This window comes from Dipodomys spectabilis, unplaced genomic scaffold (genome assembly GCF_019054845.1).
Source record: "Dipodomys spectabilis isolate Male_0828 unplaced genomic scaffold, ASM1905484v1 ptg000288l, whole genome shotgun sequence".
NCBI lineage: Eukaryota > Metazoa > Chordata > Mammalia > Rodentia > Heteromyidae > Dipodomys > Dipodomys spectabilis.
Window position 1 is genome coordinate 940,037 of NW_024870965.1, and position 19,630 is coordinate 959,666.

At 38.7% G+C, this 19,630-nt stretch overlaps 1 protein-coding gene across 2 annotated transcripts in view; it reads right to left on the reverse strand.

The window, feature by feature from the left end:
* Camsap2 (calmodulin regulated spectrin associated protein family member 2) overlaps positions 1-19,630 on the reverse strand; it is a 74,795-nt gene that overhangs the window by 27,740 nt on the left and 27,425 nt on the right. For both annotated transcript variants that reach the window (XM_042701157.1, XM_042701158.1), the window contains exons 3-6: positions 11,380-11,541; positions 6,851-6,934; positions 737-878; positions 331-470 (exon numbers count right to left, since the gene is read on the reverse strand). In XM_042701157.1, the coding sequence (XP_042557091.1) occupies positions 331-470; positions 737-878; positions 6,851-6,934; positions 11,380-11,541 (528 nt within the window). The remainder of the gene's footprint in view (positions 1-330; positions 471-736; positions 879-6,850; positions 6,935-11,379; positions 11,542-19,630) is intronic.

Here is a 19,630-nt window from a genome sequence, read left to right on the forward strand (position 1 = left end):
GCCAGCCTGGACAGGAAAGTCTGTGAGACTCTTACCTCCAATTAACTACCAAAAAGTGAGATGTGGAGCTGTGGCTCAAAGGTAGAGTGCTAGCTAGCCCTAAGCAAAAGAAACTTAAGAACTGTGTCCAGGCCCTGAGTTCAAATCCCAAGGCTGGCATTAAAAGAAAGAGAAAAAGAAAAAAAAAAAAAAGAAAGAGAAGGCCAGTAATGTTTTTAATTTCTTTTCACTAATATAATCTGTAAACTTACTGTAACCAGGCCAATGATTTCTCTTCAATTTTTTAAACATATTATAACAATGTAAGGGCAAAAAAGAACTTAATTTTACCTTTATAGATGAAGCAGCATAGAGCATATCTTCCAGGGAGAAATGGCAACACTGGTTCAAGTATTCTTGGCAAAATTCCTGAATCAGCTGCAGATTGTACAGGCTATCGGCCAAAGACATAGTTTCTTTCAAACAAATATCTTCAAATAAAGAGCAAGATGATGATTTAGGCTTAATCTGATAAACATTTCCTAGCTATTTCCTAATTAGTACTTAGTACAAACATGTGACTCTAGCAACCAAATTTTCACAAATATTATCACACAGAAGTTCTCAGTTATCTTCCTCAGGTTATACTTCACTGTTTCTTCTCTAAAAAGCCTTGATTAATTATTAAGTCACTGTCTTAAACAAACTTTTGTTGCCCTCTGTGTGCAGTTCAAAAACGTCTTGGTGGAGCACTTACCCTCTAACCTGACAACACCGGGGCAGTAGAAGTGAATGAGGGCAGCTAAGGCACAGCCGTCGGTGCAGTCCTTTAACAGATTTTCTACCAATGGAATGCAAGGCAGTTGCTTAAGCAATGTTTGTTCTTTCCTATAACGAGCCTGAGAGAAGGGGGAGGAGGGAGAAAAAGGGAAAGAGAAGATGGGGAAAAGGTTAAGTACTAAGCAATACCCAGGGAATAAATAAGAATTGTAGACTCTAAAGTACCAGTAAGAAAATACAAGCAAAGAGGAGAGTATTCACCAATATCCTTCTTTTCTAAATACTACTATAAATTATCCAAGTTAAATACACAGCAAAAGAACTGAAAGCTCACGCATGTGACAGAACATTATGAATTTACATGAAATGATATTTAGTTTATGTGCTTACAGTTACAGAACAGATTTGAACACTTTGCATATATATGCTCAGTTCTGTTCATTTGCAGATTTAAAACAATCACTTACTTTAAAATTAAATTTTATTGAGATGGAAACTTTTTACCCAGGAATACTAAAAATATTTATGTGGGAAGAACAAAAGTACCACTTGAACAAAAAAAATTACAAGAGTTATAAAAATTGAGGAATGGGAAGGTGGAGGGAGAATATTGTCATGTAAAAGAAATTTGGAAGGGCTGGGAAGGTAGCTCAGCGGTAGAGTGCATGCCTTGCAAGCATGAGGCCCTGGGTTCGATTCCTCAGCACCACATAAACAGAAAAAGCCAGAAGTGGCGCTGTGGCTCCAGTGGTAGAGCGCTAGCCTTGAGCTGAAGACTGAGGGACAGCACCCAGACCCAGAGTTCAGGCCCAATGACTGGCAAAAAAAAAAAGAAAAAAGAAATTTGAAGGTACAAAACATCACTTTGGCCAGGTGCTGGTGGCTCATGCCTGTAATCCTAGCTACTCAGCAAGTTAAGATATGAGGATGGTGGTTTGAAGCCAGCCCATCTACAATTAACCCCTCAAAAACTGGAAGTGGCTCTGTGGCTCAAGTGGTAGAGCTCTAGCCTAGAGCACAAAGAGGCTCAGAGACAGGGACCAGGATCTGAGTTTAAGCCCCACAACCAACAAAAACAAACAAACAAAACCCATCATTTGGGAAATGGTGATCCTAACAGCACAAAAGATACACTGTTTTGTCATTCAAATGTTGACCAAAAACAATCTTCAGCTGTCAACCTCCTGAGTAGCTAGGATTGTAGGCGTGAGCCACCAGTGGACCGCTTACATTTTATAATTAATTTTATAATTCACCTGTGTGTGAATAAAAATAGAAAAAAATCAAGTTCACTAAAAAGAACACTTAACATCTGGAGGTAAATTCAGATTTCTTTAAAATAATATCCTTCAGACAAACAGTATGAAGAATGTATTTATTCCTGTGTCTCTCTTACTAGCTGGCCAAGGACAAGAATCACAATACATGTTTTCCTCATGAAGATTTTTGGAGGACCTGTTCTTATTAATCAGTGCAAGCTAGACATCTGTAATTAATGACATATTTCTAACTAGATAGTGTGCCTATGTTCAGAAATAATTACACATATAACACAGTTTCTTTCATTACAATTTTTACAGAAAACTTCTCCATTTGCTTATAGGAGACAGTTTAAAAATAAACTGTGGTAGAGCGCTTGCCTTGCATGTATGAGGCCCTGGGTTCGATTCCTCAGCACCACATAAGCAAAAAGAAAAAAAGCCAGAAGTGGCGCTATGGCTCAAGTGGTAGAGCGCTAGCCTTGAGCTGAAGAGCTGAGGGACAGCACCCAGGCCCAGAGTTCAGGCCCCACGACCGGACCCCAAAAAAAAAGAAAAAAAAAAAAAAAAACTATGAAAAGAGAGGAGGAAAGAGAAGAGCAGAAGGTGAGCAGAGAAAGGAAACCAAGAAAGAAGAAATCAGCCAGCAGATCTCCTAGCCCTAAGCTATTTTCCATATTTCTAATGCCTTGCTCCAGATCCTCACCACTTTTCCTTGCTTATTCAGAATCAAGACTGGGCTCAACTGGGTGCCCAGGTCAGAACTGGACTTGACTGATGAATAAAGGACTGAGTTGTATGCTGTTATTTCCTTCTGCCAAGCAGCACGCTGGACAGAGGATGTGTGTGTTTGTATGTGCTAATAATACGTGTCTGTGGTTTAGACTTGACAATCAAATCAGACAATTACAACTGTCATGCCCTACACTTTCTTGAAAATTACAAGTAAATCAGCATTAAAACTGAAGTTATATATAATTCTCAATGAGACAGTTTATTTGTAGTTCACAAAAGTTACACAGAACCTTTTATATTTGGGCATGCTATATGATTTACAAACACATTGCATGGAATGTTTCCTATTCTTTCTACAAACTTGAAAATTTGGCATTCAAAAAGAAGTCCGTATTTTCTATATGTCAACATTTATAGCATATTTTTACTACTAATGTTGTGAAATAGTTCTTACATGGTTTAACCCAGCCCCTCCAAACCTTATTTAAAATATTGCTCCTTCAAGTCCAATCAGAATTCAATATAGTTTAGGTCCAATACTGGTGAGGGCACAGAGAAAGTTTTGCTTTCCTTTTCAGTCACAAAAAAAGTGAAGTACCATCTACAATTCTACCAAAAAGATAAATTACAGATAATTCACACATAAATGCAAATTCATCTTCACTAAAATGATTAAAATTGCTGAGACTCTGCAGCCCTCAGGCTGTCTCTGCTGGTTACTAAGTCACTGATGGCATGTGAATATTCTATTAAGATCAGCGAAAAGATGCTCATTCTCTAAGTCATTAAAAATTTTTAAATTCTAACCTTGTCTAGATCTATTGTCTTTGATTTTACATTCTGATCAGATACTTTAAAATCCAATTGCTATTCAGTGATAGAATTACAATAAACAACTCTACCAGCAAGACATAAACGATACCGTTCTACAAATGGATTCTGGAGAACAAGTTGAAATAGGTGGGTAAACTTACTGGAACCAGTTTCCAAAACCATTTGGAAGGAGACTTCAGAGGAAGCAGCAGAAAAAAAGGGGGAAAGCAAAAGGTAAAGGGAAAAATTCATCAGCATTATCATCAATAAACAAATTTTAGCAGAGTTTCTGATAGTGGATTCCAAGTTTATAGTTTTCATAACATTGTCATATGTAAATTAATAATTTAGTTAAAAACATACAGGTTTCTAATAAGAAAGACCAGCAGCCCCTTCTCCACCCCTTTTTTCCCATAGCAAAACTCGTTTTAGGATACCTAGGATATGCTGTATATTTTGACAGAAAAGAATTTCATTTCTGAGATCAGACTGAAAATAAATCCATATTGTAAAAGAAAAGCACAAAGACCCTAGGGCTAGAATTATAATCAGAAATTTTAAACAGAATTAGACCAAGTCCCATCTTTTTTTAAGGGAAAAGAAGAAAAGAAAGATCATTCTAATAAGTGAAAGTACAGAGCAAATAGCAAAGTAGTAGAATTGACTGAAAATAATAAGTGACAATAAATTTTCTATCTAGAAATACCCAAAAGAATATAAATTTTCCCTTTCTAGTCAGTTGAGGGGCTTGAACTCAAGGCCTGGGCACTGTCCCTGAGCTTTTTCACTCAAGTCTAGTATCTACTACCTTGAGCCACCACACTGCTTCTGGTTTTCTGGTGGTTAATTGGAGATAAGAGTCTCACAGACTTTCCTGCCCAGGCTGGCTTCAAACTGTGATACTCAGCTCTCAGTCTCCTGCGTAGCTACGATCGTGGGCGTGAGCTACCAGCATCTGGCATAATTTTTCTTTAATGAATGCAGTAAGATACAGTGACTCAAACCTGCAATTCTAGCTACTCAGGAGGAGGAGGTGGAAGGAGGAGATCAAGGCTTGAAGTTTGCCCCGGCATAAACGTTCAAGAGACTTCATCTCAGCCAATAGCTGGGAGAGGTGGCACATGCTGCTAGGGTGGACACACGATGGCTGGGCGCAGTGGTGTGTGACTATCATAACCCCCGCAATGAGAAGCAGTGAGGATGGCAGTCCAGGACAACCCAGAAATAAATAAGACTCTGCCTTGAAAATAATCAATGTGCCGGTCCTCCAAGGCTAACACCTCTAATCCTAGCTATTTCAGAGGCGGAGGTAATGGGGATTTTGGTTTAAAGCCAGCCTCCTAGATTTAAATTAACCAACAAATCTGGAAGTGAAGCTAAGGCTCAACTGATAGAACACCAACTGCAAGCAAAAAAGCTGAGCAAGAACTCAAGGCCTTTAGTTCAAGCTTCCATAATGACATACACACAAGTGGAATAATTTATTCTGTGAGAATATGTCTTTTGTTTGTTTTGTGTGTGCCAGTCTTAGGGCTTCAACTCAGGTTAGTGATCTACCATTTAAACCATAGCTCTACTTCCATCCTTTTGGTGGTTAATTGGAGATAAGAATCTCGTGGACTTTCTTGTCCAGGATGGCTTTGAACTGCGATCCTCAGATTTCAGCCTCCTGAGTAGCTAAGATTACAGGTGTAAGCCACCAGTGCCTGCCAAGAGTACATTTCTTCATAATATATATGTTTCTTTATCATGTACACTTGTACATGAAGATGTAAATACTATGTGTTAAATAAAACCCACAGTCATGTGTTTATTCATTCAACATTGTTCAGTTAGTAAGGGCAACTGCATGAGGCCTAAGAGCTATAAAAGAGTTATCATGGTATAATTGAAATACTGTCTAAATTCCAGTTTTTGTAAATGTTATTCAATCTGTTTGTTCGAAACACAAATGATATTTTCTTCCCACAGAAATATTTATTGAGTCCTACATTACATACAAAATCCCTATTTTTTTATTATTCTTTTTTTTATTGTGAAAATACTGTACAGAGGGTTTACAATTACATGGGCAAGATAATGAGTACATTTCTTATCAAGCATTGTAGCCTCCTCCTTTGTTTCCCCTTCCCATCCTCCCCCCCTCCCCGCACCAAAGTTGTAAAGTTCGTTTTCAACATATAAAATCCCTATTTGTTTATAATGTATATCTAGTAATACAGAACTTATTATACATAATAAACAAGATTCCTCTGGAAAATTCCATTAGTATTATAACTGAGAATGATGGCACCTTAATTTCATTCTTACCCAGGGCTACACTGTAAGCTCTCCTGAGCAATGTCTACATTATGGAAAAGAGAGAAGGAGGGAAACGGACAGGAGAGGATGGGGAAGGTGCGAGTGGAGGGACAGGAACAGGAAATATGTAATCTGGGGTGAGAGAGATTTATATTCTAATCAAAAAGGAGATTTACATTCTAATCAACCTTTCGGGGAAAGGACTCCAACAAAGATGAACGATTCAGCACAGGGTAGTGGGGAGAAGGTCTATGAACAATGATAACTTCTTATACTACATGTGCTTAGAAATCACCCTGCATGCTATAAGACATAAAATATACTCTATGTTGCTGAAAGTGTATTTTAGATCCAAGTACATGAAAAAGAATCAGTTTCAAAGAGAGAAACTTAGCTGGACACTAGCAGCTGCACCCCTGCAATCTCAGCTACTCAGGAGGCTGACCTAGGAGGATCACAGTTCAAAACCAGCCCAGGCAAGAAAGTCTGTGAGATTCTTATCTCTAATTAATCATACAAAAAAGCCAGAAGTGGAGCTGTGGCTCAACAGTGCTAGCCTTGAGCAAAAGAAACACAGGCACAGCACGTAGACCCTAAGTTCAAGCCCTAGGACCAGCACAAAAAGAAATGTTAAAGACTACATCTAAAAGACTAAGTCTTTTCCAATGAAGCATATCAAACAACTTTAAGTTCCAAGAATATCATTAGAAAGGTTGGTCTTTACATTTAAAATTATTTTCTTGTTGTTTTATTCATTTTTTCCAACACTATTATTGCCAAAAAGTTTCAGAATTAAGTTCCAGTCATTAATAATTTTTTCACAGTATCACCTTATAAGCCTTCATTTGGTATTCCTATTCAGTGTTTATGATGTCGTTTCCTAGAGTACAGTCAACAACACTGAAAATTTTAATAAATCTAACTATTAATATTTCCACAAATAAGACCTATAAGTGAATATACGCACATGCAGGGTTTTATACCTTTTGCCCTCCTGGAGCTTCAACTGTGTGAGGGTCTTTCATTTTCTGTTCTTGTTCCATTATGTCTTTCAAATGCTCATTTACCTTAAAATATAAAAACATGAATTCAAATTATAACAATTCAAATGTAACAATGAGCAAGATGTACTTTAATATGTCTGGTCAGATCTCTGAGCTCAAATATGATTACCACACAAATGAAGAAAATGGCATTTTAACAACCAGGAAAAAAACCTTAAGAACTATTTAATGCTCTAAAAATAAAAGAGAATTAATAATACAAATTTTAATATTGAAGAGGTAAGAGTACTAAGTGTAAAAATTTTAATCTATTTTAGAACTGGTAAATGAAAATTGTTTTACTAAAGTTAACCAAGTTCATGATTATCAACAAACACTGTAAATGCATTCATTAGCAGTGATTTCACATACACCAATGTTTCGTGGGAGAGTTTTACGGAGTCAAAAAGCCACAGTTGAGAGACAAAATTCTACACTTGAAAATGCTTCTCAGGAGAAGGCCTAATTTAACACCTTTTGGATTATTCAACATTAGATAGCCCATAATCCAAAAAAGCATAAAAAACTTTAAGTAACCTTGTATATAAACTATTCCTTGAAAACACTTTGCACAAATTTTGACTTCAAATTGTAAGATCACTGTGGTAACAGTAAGTAAAACTTATAATGACATTTCTAGAGGACATTAATGCCCTTGGCCACCAAGAGAAACAAAGTGGGGAGAAAGACCGACTCTGTGTGTGTGTGTGTGTGTGTGTGTGTGTGCGTGCGTGCGTGCGTGCGTGTGTGTGTGTGTGTAGAATTTTCTTAGTGTAGAATTTTCTTAGTCAGCTTTTTACTATAAACTTTTCTAATTATATTTTATCAAGCATTTCTAGGTGTTTATAACAGTCTGACACAGTGAGAAAATCACTAACATGTTCTGATTTGGTACACGCCTTATAAGGAAGTTTTACAACCTCTGCACATCATTTAAGCACTCCGTATGTACTATGTACCAGTGACAGGCAAGGAATATAGGACCAAAATATAGGAAGGTTTATCACCTTTTGTCTTTCCTTGCTTCCCTCCCTTTCCTTTCTATGTTTTCATTCCCTTTTTTTCCTTGGACAAAGAAATTCTTTTCCAGTTTACCACTAAGTAGCTGTAACTGGTTTGCCAATTTGGAAATCATTTTAATGATTTTTCTAAAAAATAGTTTTACCCAATTTTATTCACAAAACAAAACCAGTCACAAATCAACATTTTAATGCATTGTTCATTAACTACATTTACTGAATGCCAATTGTGTGTCTGGTTAGAATAGAGCCAAAATGGTCCTTGAAAGAAGGGAACCGGGAGACTTCAGAAAAGAAGGTTGTTTCATAAAGACCTCTGCTATACAGTCTGCATGTTTACCCCTCCAAAGCCATACACTGAAATACTCGGTGCGACAGTAGCCGGTGGAGGGGCCTTTTGAGAAGGAATATGTCCTGAGGCTTTGCCCTCCCAGATGAGATCAGTGCATTCGAGAGGTTGAAGGAAGAGCCCTGATCTTCCCGTCATGTGAACATGGACACAAGAAGCCAGCATCTTTGAAGCAGAGAGCTCACTGTGAAGATGCTGATACTTTGATCTTCCACTTCCTAGCTTCCAGAAATGTGAGAAATAAGTTCTGTTAGGGACAGACTAAGAGATAACTAACTGTAATCTGAGACCAGAGAAAAAGAGCCTAACCAAAATAAGTGAAGAGGAAAGGGCGAGTCTAGACAGAACATGAAAAACACCAGCAAAGCCCCAGTGGTACCAAAAAATCCTTGGTTCCTAAATAACTGAATGAAGAAAGGTAAGAGGAGAGCACAGTAAAATAAAAAAGAGGACTTACAGGATGAGACTGGAAAGAGGTAGGAGTAAACCATGAGAGGTTCACAAAATAATAACTCCTGTGTTATCTCTACTTAATAACCAGTAAAATCTTGGATTTAGCTTTTAGGTTTTTATGTTTAAATTCATTATAGCTACAAATGCTGAAAACTATTTCAACCACATCATATCCCTTTTCTGTAAGTTTCTTTTAGACTCATGGATGCATTATCCAAGAGCAGAAAAGGCAGTGAGATTCAAAGGAGCTAAAATAAACGTCTGAAAAAGAAAACACATAGTAAGCTTGAGACAGCAGGGTAAAGTAGTACTAAGAACAGATAATGACTCGGGGGCCGGTAAATGGAGCCAGAAAAAATACTCTTGAGGTTGAGATTAAATCAAATGATTCAAAACTTCATCTAAAAATTGACCAGGTTGGGTTATGGCTATAAAAATTCTACAATGTTCCTTATTAAATTACTTTATCTTTGTGTAAGTGTCTGAAGTGCTAAAGCTGTCTAGCTATTCTGTAATTTGGACTACTTACTAGTTTAGTAAATGTTGACTAAACATCATATCATATAACCAAACCTCCTGATGATCTAAGACCTTAAACTAAAAAGAAAGATGGGCATAGTGCCCATTCACATAGACTATTCAAGTAGGGTGTAATATAGATTAAAAAGAAAACAAAAACAAATGATTCAGTAATTAGCAACTCTGAAAAGTGCTACGCAAGAAAAAAAAAAAACAGTGCTAAAAGCATAAAACTAAGGTTGGCACATGCCTACTTTAATACGATTGTGGAAAAAAGTGCTACCCAAGTCGAGAGGTGATGGAGCAGAGAAGCACCAAGCCATGCGGTGAGTTGGGAGATGAGTTGCCTACGAGCAGGAAACATCATGCTCAATGGTCCAGGGGTGAGAAAGGCCACACAGCTGGAATGAAGTAAGAGAAATGAGAAAGAGACGGTGGCCATGAGCCTTGGATGGCGAAGTGCACAGAGGTCAGATCAGATGGTTCCAGATTGTAATAAATGTTACTTCTTATTTAAATACAAAGTAAGGCCCCCAAAAGTTTTAAGTAAAAGGATGACATGATATGATCCAAGCTGCAGTATAAAAAGAAACTGGGAGCGTTCCAGTTCTGATAATAGCTTATTCCACAAATATCATGTATTCAACTATTAGGCATGTATCATGCAAAACCTCTGGACACAATATAAAATATAAATTCGGGAAAAAATATAAAATAGTGGCTCTGGGCAAAAAAGGACGGGTTGCATACAGAGCTTAGTGGTATGAGTATGTGAAGTTCTGGGTTCAGTTCCAAGCATCAAACATATATATTATGTGCATGTGTGTATTAAAAAAAACTCATCTCCAATTAACCATCAAAAAACTAGGAAGTGGTGCTGTGGCTCAAAGTAATAGAGCACTAGCTTTGAGAAAAAGAGTTCAGGGACAGTGTTCAGGCTCTGAATTCAAGCTCCAGGACCAATAAATAAATAAAATCTACTGAAGGACCTCCACTGAATGAACTCATGTTTATATGGCCTTTGTCACTATTCAAATAGTGCACAGTACTTGAAAGTAAGCAGAAAACTGTAATTCTGTTGGCTTGAGAAATCTGATAGTGTCACAGGGAATGGATATTGAGGAAAACTATCCTAAGAAGGATGGATATGTAATTGGGGAAGACACAAAGTCTGCAGGTAAAAAAGTAATCTCAGATTTTTTTTTTCCCTGAGCTCCATGAATGCATAAGAAATACTCCAAGGAGTTGAGGGAACAAAAAAGAATTAGACTAAAGAAGCTATCATGGCAGGCAAGGCAGTCACGTCCCTCAAACAGAGGGGGGCATGGTGAACACCAAGGGGGTCCACTTTGAAACTTCACAAGAATTACATGGGTTTTATAGGTAAAGACTGAGTTTAAGGAGAGACAAGCATGCACTGGAAGCCTTAACTGACCCAACGCAGCTGAGGTGGTAGGATGCCTACCAAACACGTAAAGAATCGTATAGCAAGTTCAAGTCTAGTCTTGAACCTGAAACAAAATAATTCAAGTAGAACACACAACTTCAGCTTTCAATCTGACTTAAATCAAAAGTAATCAAGTGGCAATGAATAATTTAAAAATACACTTTTTTGGGGCTGGGAAGGTAGCTCAGTGGTAGAGCGCTTGCCTTGCATGCCTGAGGCCCTGGGTTCGATTCCTCAGCACCACATAAGCAAAAAGAAAAAAGCCGGAAGTGGTGCTGTGGCTCAAGTGGTAGAGCGCTAGCCCTGAGCTGAAGAGCTGAGGGACAGCGCTCAGGCCCAGAGTTCAAGCCCCATGACTGGACCAAAAAAAAAAAAAATTCACTTTTTCGCTGGCACCAGTGGCTCACACCTATAATTCTAGCTACTTAGGAGACTGAGATCTGAGGATTGAGGTTTGAAGCCAGCCCAGGCAGGAAAGTCTGGTGTAAGATTCTTATCTCCAGTTAACCACTCAGAAAATGGGAAGTGGTGCTGTAGCTCAAGTGGTTACAGCGCTTGCCTTGAGCTGAAGAGCTGAGGGACAGCGCCCAATACCAGAGTTTAAGCCCCATGACCGACAAAAAAAAAAATGACTTTTTCTAGTTAGTAGATTCATTTTTACTTATGTTGAGTATAATCCTACCTTATTTATCCAGTACATGACAGCATCCTCAATATCATAGGGCAGATCTGTGGCTTGAAAAAAGGCTGAATACTGTTGAGCACACCCAATCACTTTTTCTATGCTGACCATCTCTACAGTGTAAGCCATCATCAGGGTGTCTATCATGGCCAAATGCGCACTCTGAAAATAAAACAGAACAAACAATTAGAACTACATTTAGGAATAAGAAAACATACATCATACACACTGAAGATAGCTAACTAGACCAATATTAATACATTATTCAAATATTTATTAAGAATCTATGTTAAGATATTTATAATATTCTTTTACAAAGTTTCCACAATCCTGTCTTTCCCATTTATGACTGTTATGAACATTTATTCATGTAGATAGCAATAAGCACACAAAAATTGCTGTTCAACATTATTAATCATCAGGAAAATACACATCAAAATCATACTGAGCTATCACTGCAAATCCAATAATTGCACACCTGTTATTCTCAGCAATTGGGGAGCATAATTATAGGGATTTCAGTAAGGCAGGCCCTAGGATAAAGCAAGACACTACCTCAAAAATAAACAATGCAGAGGCTGGGAAGGTGGCTCACTGGTAGAGTGCTTGCCTAGCATGCACAAGGCCCTGGGTTCAATTCCTCAGCACCACATAAGCAGAAAAAAAGCCGGAAGTGGAGCTGAGGCTCAAATGGTAGAGCACTAGCCCTGAGCTGAAGAGCTCAGGGACAGCACCAGGCCCAGAGTTCAAGCCCCATGACGGACAAAAATAAATAAATAAATAAATAAATAATGCAAAAAGGGCTCGCAAAAAATCATAATCACAATAATCACAAATATATAATCACATCACAAATATAATCACCATCATTACAATCAATTTTAGAATATTGTTCTCACTTCAGAAAGAAACTTTGCATACCCACACCCCCCTATTCCCTAGCTGGACCCCTAGCTCTAAGCAACCAGTAACATCTTCTTTGTGTATTTTATATTTTCCCATTCTAGACATTTCATATAAATGTAATCACATATATGTATGTGTGCATTATCATGTTGGCATGTCATATTAAATATAAATTGAATCATGTGCATATATCATATACACACATGTGTATACGAACATATGAAGGTTTTTTGTTTTTGTGGTATTTGGGCTTGAACACAGGTCTTTGCACTTGTTAGGCATTTTTTTTGCCACTCTTGGGGCTTGAACTCAGGGCCTGGGCACTGTCCCTAAGCTTCTTTTGCTGAAGGATAGCACTCTACCACTTAAGCCACAGTGCCACTTCTGGCTTTTTCTGTTTATGTGGTACTGAGGAATCAAACTCAGGGTTTCATGCATGGTAGGCAAGCACTCTACCACTAACCCACATTCCCAGCCCTTTTTGTGTTATTTAGAGTATACTCACAAAATGTTTGAGTCAGAGCTCTACCACTTGAGCCACAGCACCACTTCTGATTTGTTCTGCTTATATGGTGCTGAGGAATCAAACCCAGGGCCTCATGCTTGCAATGCAAGCACTCTACCACTGAGCCACCTTCCCAGCTCTGTTTCAGTCATTTCTAAGGAAGTTAAAATACTGACATACCAATTGCTAAGTATAAATGCAAATAATCTTGGCTTAAATTCTACAGACAATCAACATAGTTGGGTCTATTAAATGTCTTGTCACACACTGAAAAACTGCTTTGGGAAGGCTCATATTTACAGCAATTATAAAATGTGTACTCATGGGCTGGGACAGTGGCTCAGTGGTAGAGCGCTTGCCTTGCATGCATGAGGCCCTGGGTTCGATTCCTCAGCACCACATACGCAGAAAAAAAAAAAAAAGCTGGAAGTGGCTCAAAAAAAGCACTGTGGCTCAAGTGGTAGAGCGCTAGCCTTGAGGTGAAGAGCTGAGGGACAGCGCCCAGGCCCAGAGTCCAGGCCCACGACTGCCCCCCTCCCCCAAAAAAAACCCCACATAAAATGTGTACTCATAGATTTTTGGTACAGCAAGCAATTCAGATTGCTTTCTTGCTGGGCACCAGTGGCTCACACCAGCAATCCTACTCAGGAGACAGATTTGAGGATCATGGTTCGAAGCCTGCCCAGGCAAGAAAGCTTGTGAGACTGATTAAGCACCAAAAAAGCCAGAAGTGGAGTTGCAGCTCCACCATCTGACCTGAATATTGCTTTCTTTAGTTTTCAACAGAATTAGGATTTACAAAGAAAATTAACAAGTCTAAACAAATATATATAATACATTTATGTATCTCTTTCTTTAGTTTTGATGGTGGCACTTGGGGTTTTGATTCAGTCTCTCGAGCTTGCTTGTTTCAAGACTTGCACTCTATCACTTGAGCTACACATACTCCCAGTCCTGCTTTTTTGCTGGTTATTTTGGAGAGAGTATAACAAACTTTTCTGCCTAGGCTGGCCTTGAACCTCAAGCCTAGAGATCTCAGCTTCCTGAGTTACTAGGATTACATGCATGAGTAAATCATGATTATACATGAGCCACAAGTGCCTGGCTTAAGCCGTCTTTTTGATTAACTATCCAAAATGGAAAGGTGGGCTCAATGGTAAATTCCAGTGGACATTTAAGAAGAAATTTTATCAATTCTCTGTGATCTCTTTCAGAGGCTTGAAGCACAGAGAATACTTGGTACTTCATTCTATGAAGCTGGCATAACCCCAATGTCAAAATTAGACTAGGATATAACTAGAAAAGAAAAACACAGATCAGTTTCTCTTATAAACACAGATACAAAAATCCTCAACAAATGTTAACAAATTAAATTAACAACATATTAAAAGAATTATATACCATGGCCACATGGAATTTATCCTAGATAAGTAAGACCAGGCCAATAGTTGAAAATCAATTAATACAATTCCTCAGACATCAACAGGCTAAAAACAAAAATCACAGAATAATGTCAGCAGATGGAGAAATAAAGCACAACAAAATATAATACCTATGTGTGAGTTTAAAAAAAAAACACTCTTTGGAAACTAGAAATAGAGGGAAACTTTCTCAAGTTGATAAAGAATACCTACTGGGATCTATTAACATCATACTTAATAGTAAAAAATGAGAGGTGTTCCCATTGAGATTAGGAATAAGGCAAAGTCTAGGAAGGAAATAAAAGGTATAGAGATTTGGAAGGTAAAAAAATAAAGCTATCTTTCTCCATTGGTATAATTATGTGGAAAATGTAAAACAAATTTTAAAAAGAGCTCTTATAATTGATATGACTACAACAAGGTTACAGAATTTTAAGTTAAGCATGTAAGTCAATCACATTCCAATACAGTCCCTTAAATCTGAAATATGTCAGCATAAATCTAAGAAGACATACATAGTATCTATGAGGGAAACTACAAAACACTGAAAAATGAAATAAAAGAACTAAATAAAGAGGCATATGCTATACCCATGGACAGAAAAACTCAGCATTGTCAGACATCAGTTCTTTCTGGATTGGGATCAAATGCAATCCCAATCAAAATTCTTGGAATTATTTTATGTCTTCTGGTGGCACTGGGATTTGAACTCAGGGCTTCACACTTGTTAAGCAGATGTTCTACTGCTTCAACCAAATCCCTGTCACATTTTGCTCTGGTTATTTTTGACAGAGTCTTGTGTTTTGCCCAAACCAACCTGGATCTTGATACTCCTATTTATGCTTCCTAATATAGCCAGAATAACAGGTGGACAACACTATGCCCAATTACTCTGTTGAGATGGGGTCTCACAAGTTTTTGAACAGGCCTAGCCTGTTACCATGATCCAACTGATCTCGACCTCCTTTGTAGCTAGGATAGTAGATATGAACTACCTTGTCCAGCTATTAGTTGGGGAGAAGTCTCACATACTTTTTGCCTGGGCTCCTCCCGATCTCCACCTCTCCACATGGCTAGGAGTAGAGACATGAGCCACTAACAGTTAGCACTTGCAAATTCTCTTGTGAATATTTCCAAATTTATCTGAAGTTATATGGAAAGGCAAATAACCAGGACAGTAAACGGAGAACTGACTGCCTGACTGGGAGACTCGGTGTAACGCTGTAGTAATCAGGACAGTGAGAAACTGGCCAAAGAATGCACAGACTCACAGAACAGAGAGCCAAGAGACAGACCCACACACGAATCTTCAACAACTGATCTTTGACAGAGGAACAAAGGCAGAAGTACAATGACAGTTTCTGTAACACAACGTGCTGGAACAACAAGACATCCACATGAAAAGAAAGAAAGAAGACCAATCTGTCTTACACCCTCACAAAGATTAATCAGAACAGGTAACAGACCTAAAGGTAGGAAGAATTCAAAACTATAAAAGGATAGCATAGGAGGAGACACAAATAACTGAGGTGGGCTTGTCCGAGGCCTCAGCAAGGCATGGGTAAGCTTCAGACTCTGGGTTCCAGGAGGAGAGAGGACGGGGTAGAGGACGTGGGTTTGATGGTGCTCAGCCCCAGCTGTGGAGGAGCTGTGTGCCCCAGTAATCAGCCTGCTGGCAATTGTGGCCTAGAGGGCTGTGGTGCAAGGCTAGTTTCGCTGCTACGAGCAGGTCTCCAGCAGCGAAGGCAGCACATAAGCTCTTCCTAAAATTGAACGAGTTTATGCCCGGTGAAACCCAATTTTATTTGGGTAGAAGATGTGGACACCTAAGTGTACAACTCAAAAACAAGAGTGACTCCTGGTGGCAAATGGAACAAAACCAGAGTAACCGGGGGGAAAGAAACACGAATCTATCCATGAAAACAGAGACCTGGTCAGAGCCAAATTCTGAAGCAACTGTCCTGCCCACTGCACATAAACCCCAGTATACTGTATCACTAATGAAGAGTAAGTGAATCTGGGCTCTTGAAAAAAAAAAAATAATAATAGGAGAAAATGTAAATAATCCTGTGTTTGCAGTGTGTGTGTGTGTGTGCAGTACTGGAGCACTGGCACTGAAGCTTAAACTCAGGGCCTTTTCTCTTAGCTTTTAAAAAAAGTTATAGCTGGTGGTTCTCTACCACTTGAACCATGCCTTCACATCTAGCTTTTTTGCTGGTTAACTGGAGATAAAGAGTCTTCCAAACAGGATTAGAGGTTTTGAGCCACCAGAGTCTAGATGGCAATGTCTTCTTAAATATGTCAGAAAAATATGAAACAAGGAATTGATAAGTGGGGCTTCATTAATTTTTTTCCAGTGCAAAAAAGGACACCATCAAGCTAAACACTGGTGAGTGCATGCGTGTAATCCTAGCTATTCATGAGGTGGAGGTCTGAGGATCACGGTTCAAAGCTACCCTGGGCAGAAAAGTCTATGAGACTCTTACCTCCAATAAACTACTCAGAAAAAGTGAGAAGTGGCACTGTGGCTCAAGTGGTAGAGTGCTAGCCTTGAGCAAAAAGAATCTCCTAGGGATAGCTCCCAGGCCCTGAGTTCAAGCCTCAGGATGCACTTTAAAAAAAAAGAGAGAGAAAAAAGAAGACACTATTGAGCTGGGAGCTGATGGCTCACACCTGTAATCTTAGCTACTCAGGAGGCTGAGATCTGAGGCTCACCGCTCAAAGCCAGCCTGGGCAGGAAGGCCGTGAAACTCTTATTTCCAATTAACCACCAGAAAACTGGAAGTGGCTCAAGTGGTAGAGTGCTTGCTTTGAGCTGAAGAGCCCAGGCCCAGAGTTGAAGCCCTACAACCAACAAGAAAAAAAAAAAAAAAAAAAGACACTATCAAAGAATAAAAGACAAACTAGAGACTGGGAAAAAAATTTGTGAAAGACCTATTTCATATGAACTGCTACTTGATCTCTCTCTCTAATTTAGAATAAGAAAAAAAATCCAATTTAAAAATAGCCCCGGTCCTTGAATCTGGGTGGTCTTGAGCCTTGTCTTCTTCACAAAGTGACATGTGACTTCCCAAGCTAGATCTAAAGCGCTTCCACTTCTGCTGTTTCCACTTTCACGCTGCCCGTTGTACCATCATGTGAAAAGCTCCCTGGAGGATGAGAGGCCACATGGAAGAGAAGCAGAGCCTTCCAGACAACATCTAGTCAACTGCCAGACAGAGCAGCCATCTTTGACTCCCAGCTTCAGCTGAGCCTCCCACTGGAGGTCTGCAGCCATAGAAATGAGATTAAGAGGAGCCGCAGAGCTGGAATCTTCAGAGCTAACCCAGCTGAGCTCCACTCAGATTGCTTGTGAACAAGTAAATACTCTTGTTTTAAGCAATGAAGTTTGTACAGTGGTTTGTTATGTAGCAAAAATTAATGAATCCAATTTTATATATAGTTTTACTTTCACTTAAACAGTTTGAAGGACCAAAGTCATGCTTTTACACATTCCTTTATGGTACATATTTGGATCCTGGCACTAAGGACTTTCTATTTATGCTTGCCAAACCACTATTCAAATGGTGAGATTTTCCTTGGAAAGGAAGGAAGCTAGCAGCACATAAATAGCAAACAATATGACTGAACAAGATAAGGTTATACTTTCAGTAGTTTTCTTCTTGAAATACAGTAAGGAAAAGCACTTTGCAATAACAGTGTAAAATTAGAGCAAAAGTATGTGATAAACTTTTAATAATTAAAATTCTGAAAGTCTACCTCCCCGCTCAGCATGGCATTTGGAATATTCGCAGAAGAAATAAGAATTGAAGCCAGTAAGTTTCATAGTGTTATTTCTCAGAGGTCAATCCCTTTTCTCTGTAAATGACAAGGGAACCGGAAATAACCACCCCTCAGCCTGATGCAGCCCCCTGTGAAAGCCCATCACAGTGCAATGCAAAAGACTAGAAACAAAAATGTCGATTAGGGTGCAAAGTAATTGAAATTTTCTTCCACATTGCTGGTGGTAAAATGAAAAGTGAAACCACTCTGGAAAACTGGTTCAAAAGATTCTGAAATGTTGAAAGTTAAACACTTACATATGACTTGCCAATTCAAATCCCAGGTGTTCTATTTACCCAAAAGAAATAAAAATACATTTTTACAGAAAAATGTACACATAACTACACAGCTGCTTTAGAATATAAAAACAATACAGCTGGATGCTGCTGGCTCATGTCTGTAATCCTAGCTACTCAGGAGGCTGAGATCTGAGGATCATCCTTCAAAGCCAGCTGGGGTTAAAAAAAAAAAGAAAAAAAGCCCATGAGACTCTCATCTCCAATTAGCCTTTCTCCGGGGAAAAAAAAGCCAGAAGTACAGTAGAGCTGTGGTTCAAGTGCTAGAGTACTAGCTATTACTCGGGAAGTTAAGATCTGATGATCAGTTTCAAAGCCAGCCTACACAGACAAATGCTTAAGACTTGTATTTCCAATTAACCAGCAAAAAGCCAGTACTAGAGGTATGGCTCAAGTGGTAGAGCCCTAACCATGAGCAAAAACTGAGTGCCAAGTGAATGTGAGACTGTGAGTTCAAAAAACAAACAATAACAACAAAAAAGCTGGACACATTAACGTCCATCAATGGGTAAATGGATAAACAAATTGTGCTATTCACAGAATAGTACTGAGAAATAAAAAGGACATGGATGAATCAAATATATGAGCAAAAGAATCAAGTAAAAAAAAGAGCTCATACGCTGTATTTTCACCTATACACAATTGTAGAACAAGCAAACTCATCTGCATTGATAGAAATGAGATTGCTGAGTGTCTGGGGGTGGGGAAGATGACTGATTGCAGAAGAGTTTCTGGGTGTAATAATGTTCTCTATATATCTTGATGGCAGTGGTATTTACATGAATTAGTAGTTTATTTAATTTAAAAGATTTTGGTGGTGCTGGAGATCAAACCAGGGCCCTATGTATTTAGCAAGACCCTAAAGCCCCAAACTCATCAAACTACTTCACATGGCTATATTTTAGGTAAATTTTAGGTAAATTTTTCATAAGGTCAATTTTTTAAAAGCTCTGATGGCAGGAAGTCAATGGATTTTTCAAGGCTTCATCTCCATCTATTCCATGTGGGAGCATCATTGCATGTGGAGAAGCTATCTGCACAGAACTTAATGCAGCACTGTTTGCACTGCTAAGATAAGGAACCAACCAACCTAGGTGTCCACTGTCAGATGGATGGACAAAGAAAGTGTGGCACAGACACACAATGGGATATTGTTCAGCCATGGGAAAGAAGGAAATGCTTGTCTTTCGCAGCAGTGTAGATGGTACTGGAGACCTTTATGTGAAGTGAAACAAATTAGGGACAGAGAGACAAATACTGCATGTTCTCCACCGTGGAAGCTACAAGGCTCATTCCAACAG